Source organism: Leucoraja erinacea, chromosome 6 (assembly GCF_028641065.1).
Source record: "Leucoraja erinacea ecotype New England chromosome 6, Leri_hhj_1, whole genome shotgun sequence".
Lineage (NCBI taxonomy): Eukaryota > Metazoa > Chordata > Chondrichthyes > Rajiformes > Rajidae > Leucoraja > Leucoraja erinaceus.
Genome location: NC_073382.1, coordinates 46,626,670 through 46,636,449, shown reverse-complemented (window position 1 = coordinate 46,636,449; position 9,780 = coordinate 46,626,670). Strand labels below are relative to the sequence as shown.

The 9,780-nt window shown below is 41.8% G+C and overlaps 1 protein-coding gene across 1 annotated transcript in view; it reads left to right on the top strand.

Annotated features, from left to right (window-relative positions):
* Positions 1 to 8,569, top strand: part of pdx1 (pancreatic and duodenal homeobox 1) — an 11,105-nt gene extending 2,536 nt beyond the window's left edge. The window contains exon 2 of the mRNA XM_055636897.1: positions 7,060 to 8,569. Coding sequence (XP_055492872.1) covers positions 7,060 to 7,475 — 416 coding nt within the window. The 3' untranslated portion in view covers positions 7,476 to 8,569. The remainder of the gene's footprint in view (positions 1 to 7,059) is intronic.
* The last annotated feature ends 1,211 nt before the right edge of the window (positions 8,570 to 9,780 follow it).

The following is a 9,780-nucleotide window of genomic DNA, read 5'->3' as shown; positions in this document are numbered from 1 at the left end:
CATTTATGGAGCGAAGGAAATAGGCAACGTTTCGGGCCGAAACCCTTCTTCAGACTGAACGTTGCCTATTTCCTTCGCTCCATAGATGCTGCTGCACCCGCTGACTTTCTCAAGCATTTTTGTGTACCTTCTGATTATCGTTGTTGGTATTGCTTGGTCCAATCCATTAATATTTCAAGTTGAGTGTGAAAATGTCATCAGATCGTACCTCCACCACTTCAAAATCCAAATTAATACAAACCTCCCTTCCTTATAAAAAACGATTACTTTAACCCTGCCTTTATGATCACGCGTTTTTAAAGATCATAACGCCTTTTTCGCCTTTTCCATAATCCAATCTGTGAACCTATTGTGATATAACACCAGTAACGTTGCATATGTCGATCAGTTATCAATCGGCTACATTTATTTCAACATCAAAGTCAATATTACCGAACTCCTTGCCGGAACTATTTTCTAATGAAATTAATATTATAATGAATTTTACTGTAGCAACAATAAAGTCGCGAGAAGGTTTGTGGAGGGGAGGGTATTTGGAAATACTGAAATGCTCTATTGTGCGAACACGTGGTAATATTTTACATCCAATCGAACTTCCAAGTTTGTAGTAAACCAGGATTTCTACCCCACACACCTTCTAACCAACAGCACTGTTTTTTATTTGGGGAGGAATTGAGCCAGGCCAAACACGTTTGCAGTAGAATGAAGCAGAAAAATCGGCTGTAAGCAGAACAGGACAGTACATACGAACTGTAAACATATATTATTTCCTTGTGTCTTGTTTTGTAAACTAGCATCTACACTTTCCCGTTTCTTCAAAGTTTGAAAATCTGAAAAGCGAAACCTCTAGATTTTTTAAATGTGGACAACGTAAAGCCTAATTGTGGAAAACTACACATTAAGCTGGAGGCGAGGTGTAGCGCGCCTGGCTGGTGATACGATTGCGGCTGTAAAGGGATCAAAACGTGCATAATTACTCTAGATTTGTTTGTATCGAGTCGTAAAAGCGAAATCGCAACCCATTACATAACCAAACACACTTGGAGTATGATTCCCAACAAATGACTACCATTTCTCCAAGCAGATAAATAGGGTTTTTTTTTTGCCTATGTAAACCGGTTTAAGTGCTTAACCGAGACTGAGCCATTGCAATAATTCGAATAACCTTTATGATGTGAATTATACCAGAAAGGTTATAAGAATAAAAATCTAAAAATAATCGGTCGTCATTAGAAGATTCCTCCCCCCACCCCGTCAAATACAAGATTATCAATACTTCCAGGAAGCAATTTGACTTTTAAGAAACGTATGCGCATGTTAAAACATAATTTACGGCGATTCCCTGTTTGAAATCAAACGAGTACATAATTATTCTGGTAAATGACACACGAATTATATTTCTTAAATCGCCACGATGTAGGGATTTTACAGTGTTAAAGGTGTAGCTATTGAATAATCAATTTTCAATGAATTATAGAGTTTACACGGCCGGATGCATTAATTTACATTTTGGGGCCTAGTTACAGCGAATGACATAAATAATTGTCACTCGAATTTGTATTGTCAAACTACTAATGTAGAGACGACTATATCTTGGAATTTTGGTTTCGTTTTAGAATATGCTGTAATTTCTATCAAGTGATTTTTAACCAGGTCTTATAACATTCCTGTGGTAATTCTATGAAGACCTATTTCCAAGTCAAGTAACCCTTTGGCCGAATTAAAAATCTGAATAATTCACAACCGATGTCATAACGTGATGATCAGGTAAGGACTGTCCGCGCTGCCAGCTTGCTCCATTTTCCATCATGTTATCACTTCTTTCCGGATCACTTATCGTCCTTACTTCATAACCCTCGACTGCCCAATAAGCACATGTCAACTAAATATTTAGTTTAATGTTCCTTTTCGTTCATAGATCAAGTTCGGGTGAGACTATCCCATATTTCAATTACTTTTTCTATAGTTGGCCAGGCAACATTTCAGGGGAACATTCAGGGTGATGTTTGGGATCGGGACCCTTCCTCAGAAGGATCCCGACCCAAAACATCGCCTATATATGTTCTCAACAGAGAACATATGCTCTGCAGAGAGCCTGATCCGCTGAGTTACTCCAGCACTGTGTGTCTTTTCGTTTGCAATTCGTGCCTCAATTCACTCTTACATGGCTTGGGCCTGTTTAAACACACAGTCTACGCTTTCTTGATCTGTGGCATTCACTGTAGCACATCCTTTGACTATTTGAATGCCTCGATCAAATCCCCTGTATATCACGGTTTATAATTGAAAGCGACATATAATCCGGTAACAATCTCCCACCGTCGTGTTGTGTTGGCAACAGTCAATAATATTTTGGCACAATTTTAGACTTCGTAGTTACAGTAAATTAAAGAACCAAATTAATGTAACGGGTGATCAAACATCAATAACTGACCGGTTAAAATGCTCAAATTTGCGCGATTAAGACTAGGTCTTCGCTTCGGTACACGGTGTACCTTGATGGCAATTGATCATTTACGTTGAAACACGGTCACCATCGTGATTCTGAATATCTAAGTACTTCTGGCAGCAATTATAATTCTTTGACATGTGATAGTCATTTTCTAAACACAAGGCGCGCTTCCTTAACCCGTAATTGAGTGTAGCGAGTTCTATCCCACGGGGAGCGCCAACCAAGCAAACGCTGACCTGTAACTTGATGTAACGAATTTTGAATATTCGTGTCAATCAATGCTGTTCCTTTTGCAAAAGTTTGCTTCACGATAGGCAGTTAAAGGACATTTTTACCCCTAGCAGGAAGTTGCGGGACAGTTGCAAAAGCCAATTGGAATTTCCTCTCTCACCATATGATCTCACACGGCTTTTCCCGTTCCCCAGTTAAACTGAATGTAAGCAAGTTCCTTAGATGTTTATAACACATGGTTGTTTCGATATAATTTGTCACAGTTACTAACAGCTCCACAAAACAAATTTCCAAAGATTCCATTCTGAATTTACGCCATCCGAATTTTTAGAACAGTTAACGATATTTTTTTATGTTATAGTAGATTTATAGAGTAATCTACAGCGCGAGTATCTTGAGACTTCAAGTGGCAAAATTAACTTTGGCAATGAAAACTTTCATATGTACTATTTCACGTTTTAAACATGTTTAAATTCGTCTTTAATGTGTAAAAAAAATCACCTTTAGTTTAGTTTCGTTTATTGTGACGGTACCGAGTTATAGTGAAAAGCTTTTGTCGCATGCTAGCCAGTCAGCGGAAATACTATGATTGTAATAGAACCATCCACAGTGTACACGTGCACTGATCTGCATGTAGAGGGAATAACGTTGAGTGCAAGATACAGTAAAAATCGAGAACGAATAAAAATTGGCAATTGTCACAAACAAATTCGCAAAACGGAATTTACAGTGAGACATGATCAGATCCCAATCGCTGAAACCACTGGCAAAAGATTATGGTTGTCAATGCAGTGCCGTTTTCTTACAACAAAATTCCAATGAACCTCGCGACTATATTAGAAAAAATAGGCAGCAGAGTAGCACTTCCAGCAAATGAATATTTTAAATATAATTTGGCATATAATTACAATTAATCTAATTCTGCGATTTGTACGCAAAATCATACCTGTTCATACACGCGGTTTTTTTTTAGAATTTGGGGTAGAAAATTGATACGTTTATGGCGGCATGGTGGCGCAGCGGTAGACAGCGCCAGTGACCCGGGTTCGATCCTGACTACAGGTGTTTTCTGTTTGGAGTGTGTATGTTCTCCCCGTGAACTTCGGTTTCCCCCCACACTCCAAAGCCCTGCAGGTTTGTAGGTTAATTGGCTCGGTAAAATTGAAATTTGTCCCTAATGTGTGTAGGATAGTGTTGATGTGCGGGGTGATCGCTGGTCGGCACTGACTCGATGGGCCGATGGGCTTATTTCTTAATCTAAACTGAACAAATAAATGCGAACCCATTTGCGCCGAGCTCACTTTATTTGAATGAAATCGTTTAATGGAAAGATCTCTCTTTGTATATATCACTATGGAATGAGGATATTTCCTCAATACAAATATATTTAATGATTTGCACTGAGATTCTTTTAAAACATGAGACAAAAGATTTCAATTACTCGTTTTATGGGAGAAGAATGGACCGTTGTATCAAGGCTTTGTGAGATGGGCTTCGAGTCACGACAGTATTTTGAAGTTAAAACGGAAATAAGGCATTCTGGTCAAATATCTTTGTTCTACCCGAGGTTGAGCAAGATAGGGCTTTAATCCTTGGAGCGCAGAATGAGAATGAGGGGTGATTTTATAGAGGTGTACAGAATCATAAACGCACAGAGTATTTTACCCAGAGTAGAGAAATCGAGAACCAGAGGACATAGGTTTAATGTGCAGTGCAAAGATTTAAGAGGAACATGAGGAGTAACTTTTTTACACAACGGGTAGTGAGTGTATGGAACAAGCTGTCGGAGGAGGTAGTTGACGATGCAGCTACTATAACAACGTTTAAGGAACATTTAGACAGGTACGTAGATAGGACAGGTTTATATTGATATGGGCCAAACACAGGCAGGTGGGAACTACAGATACTGGTTTACAATGAAGATTGACACAAATTGCTGGAGTAAATCAGCGAGACAGGCACCATCTCTGGCGAGAAGGAATGGGTGACTTTTCGGGTCGAGCCCGAAGTATTTTGTCTATCTTCGTGGGACTAGCGCAGATATGGGCATATTGGTCGTCGTAGCCGAAGTTGGGCCGAAGGGCCTGTTTTTCACGCTGTATGACTACCAAATGCATGAATCACAGAAAGTGATATGTATTCAGTTCCACTGCGAAGGCTTCGCAAGAACCGTAATTCATTTGTAGAAATTATTCCATCTCGCAAGAAAATCCAGCGGTTGGGCGGCAGAGTTGCTGCCATACAGCGCCAGAGACCCGGGTTCGAAGCCGAGTACGGGTGCTGTGTGTGCGGCGTTTGCAAGCACGCCTGTGACCGTGTGGGTTTTCTCCGAGTGTTCCAGTTTCCTCCCATACTTCAAAGACGCGCAGGTTTGTTGGTTAATTGGCTTCTGTAAATTGTCCCTAGAATGTAGGATGTAGGAATAGAGTGTACGTTGGTCGGCACGGAGCCGAGGGGACGCAGGGCCTGTTTCCACGCTGTATCTCTAAACTAAACTAAACTAAACTAAACTAAACGTCTCTTTCCCGCAAGCAAATCCAGTTGTACCCAAAAATTGCTTTCGATTTTAATGTGTCCAGATCTTTAAAAAAAAAGACCTTCATGTGAAACAGTCCTCTAATACTTCCCATTGGAAATCTTAGCTTAGTGCAGTCAATCTCAAACCGTTCAACCCGGGAGATTCACCTCAAATGGCAACAGTCCTACGACTTCTGGCCGCGTTATTCATTCTCGAAGTCGGGTGTGAGGCGATGGTGTGCGTTTGAACCGCGTTATCACCAGCGAGTTATCTGTATTTCCATAGTTGGAAGGCAGGTTGGAGGAAATATGAAATTGCACTCTGTGCCAGTTCACACTGCAGTTCCGTTATCTGAGCGGTGCCATAACCACGATATCATCATTCCAATTTATTTTAGTTGAGAATTGTTAATTATGTTGTATGCATATTTTTGGTTTAATATACTCCATTTAAAAACGAGCCGCATTGAACTAAAACTTCACATCGCTCATTCCCTCTACTCCCCACTCCCATCGGGCAGATGGCACAGAAACTTTAAAGCGCACATCATCAGACATCTTCTTCCCTTCTGTTATAAGAATACTGACCGGTACACTCCAAACATCTATTTGCGGACATTGGACTTCTTCTCCGGAAAGGTTGTACTGCAATGCCCAGAACTATATTCGGTACTGGTATTTTTGTCTTCCCCGTTGTACTTTTGTATGGTTTGATTGTGTATAATATTATCTGATTTGGAGTCATTGAACCGTACAGCGCGGAAACAGGCCAATCGGCCCAACCTGCCCAAGGCGACAAACATGCCCCATCTACACGTCCCACCTGCCTGCGTTTGGCCCATATCCCTCTAAACCTAACTTATCGACGTACCTGTCTAAATATTTCTTAAACGAACTAATTTACCTTCTCCGGTAACTCGCTTTAATTGGATAGAACACAGGCAAACATTTTCACTGTATACTGGGCGGCTCGGTGGTAGAGCCGCTGCCTCACAGCGCCAGAGACACGGGTTCGATCCTGACCGCGGGTGGAGTTTGCACGCTGTCCTTGTAACCACGTCGGTTTCCTCCCGGTGTTCCGGTTTCCTCCCACGTCTCAAAAAGGTGAGGTGAATTGGCCTCAGTGAATTGTCCCTAGTATGCACAAAGTGGGTGTGAAAGTGGAATAACATACTGTAAAAATTGTGTGAACGGGTGACCGATAGTCGGCGTGGACCTGGTGGGCCGAAGGGCCTCTTTCTATATTGTATCTCTAAACTAAACTAAACCTTAATTACACAAACAGCTGGAATAACTCAGCAGGACAGGCAGCATCACGTTTATCCACCAGAAACGTCACCCATTCCTTCTCTCCAGAGATGCTGCCTGTCCCGCTGAGTTACTCCAGCGTTTCCTTCTTACACATTAAACCTTGATTACATCTACACATTGATTAATGCTCTCCCTTAAAATTATAATTGCCCTTAGTTAATAAAATCCCCTAATGTGTGAGGAATGAATGAGAAAGTTTGATAATAGAACTAGAAAGCACAGGAAATCGATGGTCGGCGTGCACTCAGTGGGCTGATATACAGCCTGATCCCATGATGTATATCTAAACTTATCAATCAATCAATCAATCAATCAATCAATTAATTAATTAATTAATTAATTAATCACATAACAAGAACAGTAGAAAGAAAGAACTACAGATGCTGGTTATACCAAAGACAGACACAAAGTGCTTGAGTAAACTCAGCGGGCCAGACAGCATCTCTGGAGCAAAAAGGATGGGTGACGTTTCGGGTCGGGGCCCTCCTTCAGATCAACGTAACAACAATAAATCGATACCAATATTTTAACATCTTCTCTCTTCATAGGGGGCTCATTCATGGTGGAGCAGGAAGAAAACAAGCGAACTCGCACCGCCTACACGCGGGCTCAGTTGTTGGAACTGGAGAAAGAGTTTTTATTCAACAAGTACATCTCCAGGCCCCGGCGGGTGGAGCTGGCCGTCATGTTAAACCTCACCGAACGGCACATTAAGATCTGGTTCCAAAACAGGAGGATGAAGTGGAAGAAGGAAGAGGATAAGAAAAGAGGAAGGAATGGTGCTCCCGAACAGGACTCGGTTGTATCCTCTGGGGACCTCAAAGAGGATCCCTGCGCCCCCACCACTCCGCTCGGAAGAGACCCGATCACTGCTAATGTCTCCTCGTCACAACCAGCCAACACCCCCGGGACATCTTTAAGGAGTCAAGGTACATGTGCAAGAGACTCCATGAAAAATTCGTAAAGTCTGCCATAAAAAAAAAACAGCGGGGTGACTGGAGATCATTCAGTCGACTCTTAGAACGAGAAAACAGTGAGCAGAGTGCTGGAGGAACTCAATTGGTCAGACAGTATCAGGGGCAGTGGGAGAGTTGCTTCATTACGCGAGTGCTGAAACGCGGTTACGCAGAGTTCTCCGGATGCTCCGGTTTCCTCCCACATTCCAAAGGAGTGCAGGTTTATAGGTCAATTGGCTTAGCCAAACTTGTAAATTGTCCCGAGTGTGTTGGATAGTGCTACTGGGGTGATCGCTGGTCGGCATTGATTCGGTGGGCCGAAGAAGCTGTTTCTCTAAACTAAACCAAATCTGTGGAGGGAATGCACAGGCACTTAAGAAGTGTCCCCACCCAAAACGTCGCCTGCCCGTTTCCTCCACACAAGCTGCCTGACCCGCCGAGTTTCTCCAGCACTTTGTGTTTTGAATCAGAAAAAAATATTTAATGTCGAAAGCTGAAACTTACCGCAGCGAAGTGCAAGGCGGACCCCATTTAGTGACATTGACATACAACGCCTTAATATCCTGGAATGCCACGTTTAAATGTCAGCAGAAGGTTACTCGGGGTTAGACAGAAATAAAAGCTTGTTTCAAAAACGAAAGTAAGTTGTTTTGTCTCAAGTAATATTGCATAGTCATCTGGGGTTATTTTCACAAATTTTGTTAATTATGGAACTATTAGTTTAAAGTCTCTAGTAATTGAATATTATCCATTGCACAGTTTGAATTGTACCCTGCGATAATTAATCAAATGCCATCTCGGGTTAGAAATGTTGTATATTTGCAGTTGTGTTATACGAATATTGATTGCTATGTCTTGCGTCTTGTGTTTAATTGTGCGTGTTTTCCCACGGATGTTGAGAGGGAGATATTTAACTATTCCTTTTTAGGAAACGGCTTGTTTGTCATGTTTATGGATTTGTAGTCGATTGAAATCGATTGCATTATAGCTGCCTCGGAATTTAAAGAAACGTATCAATAAAATTCACATCAAACCTAGAACTCATCTTGTCCATATACGTGGATAGCCTGGGCTGAAATAAAAGTGTTTCTACGCAATAGCGCTTTTGAGATTACTCGGTTTGTCGGAATAAAACTGTACTCACAGTGTGGACTCGCCGAGCATCTAAAACTAATGGCGATTTCCCACTTCACCCTTCACTAAACTGCCTGAACTCCCGTCTTGAACTGCCTTAACTTCCCTCCGGCAGACGTTACAAGGCCTTCTACGCCCGAACCTCCAGACTCGGGAATGGCTTCATTCCCAGAGTTATAGCGGCTCTGAACCGGCCCGGCTAAGTGCCCCCCACCGGACTGTCCCCCTCGGATGGTCACGTCGCACAGACACATCTGCACTTTAGTCTGTTTGAACTGTTTGAACTATTTTACTGTTCTTTTTACAATCCATGTTCTCGGGGTATCTAAATCTAAATTTTATTAGTTATTTATGTTATGACATCGGATGGAAGCTGCATACCAAATCTCGTTGCGCTTATGTGCAATGACAATAAAATATATTATTATTATTATTATTATTATTATTATTATTATTGAATTAGTACAGCGACAGCCCCAGCCACTTGATACGGAATCGTCGAAGAAGTTTTAATTAGGGCCATTAATTCTACCCCCCCCCCCCCCCCCCCCCCCCCCCCACCCCACGTCGATTATTAGGTTGAGACGTACTAAATTTCACCAAAGAACCTTACATTGAATTTAAATATATATCTTCATCTAATACAATAAATGGATCAAAGCTAGGATTTTAATTAGTTAACGAATCCACCATATTATCATCATTAGGCAATAGGTGCAGGAGTAGGCCATTTGGCCCTTCGAGCCAACACCGCCATTCACTGTGATCATGGCTGATCATCCACAATCAGTACCCCGTTCTTGCCTTCTCCCCATAACCCTTGACTCACTATCTTTAATAGCTCTATCTAACTCTCTCTTGAAAGCATCCAAAGAATTTGCCTTCCGAGGCAGATAATTCCACAGATTTGCAACTCTCTGAGTGAAAAGGTTTTCCTCATCTCCGTTCTAAATGGTCAACCCCTTATTCTTAAACTGTGGCTCCGGTTCTGGACTCCCCGATCATAGGGAACATGTTTCCTGCCTCTAGCATGTCCAATCCCTTAATAATCTTAGATGTTTCAACAAGAGCCACTCTCATCCTTCTAAATTCCAGTGTATACAAGGCCAGTCGCTCCATTCTTTCAACATATGACAGTCCCGCCATGCCAGGAATTAACCTAGTGAACCTACGCTGCAC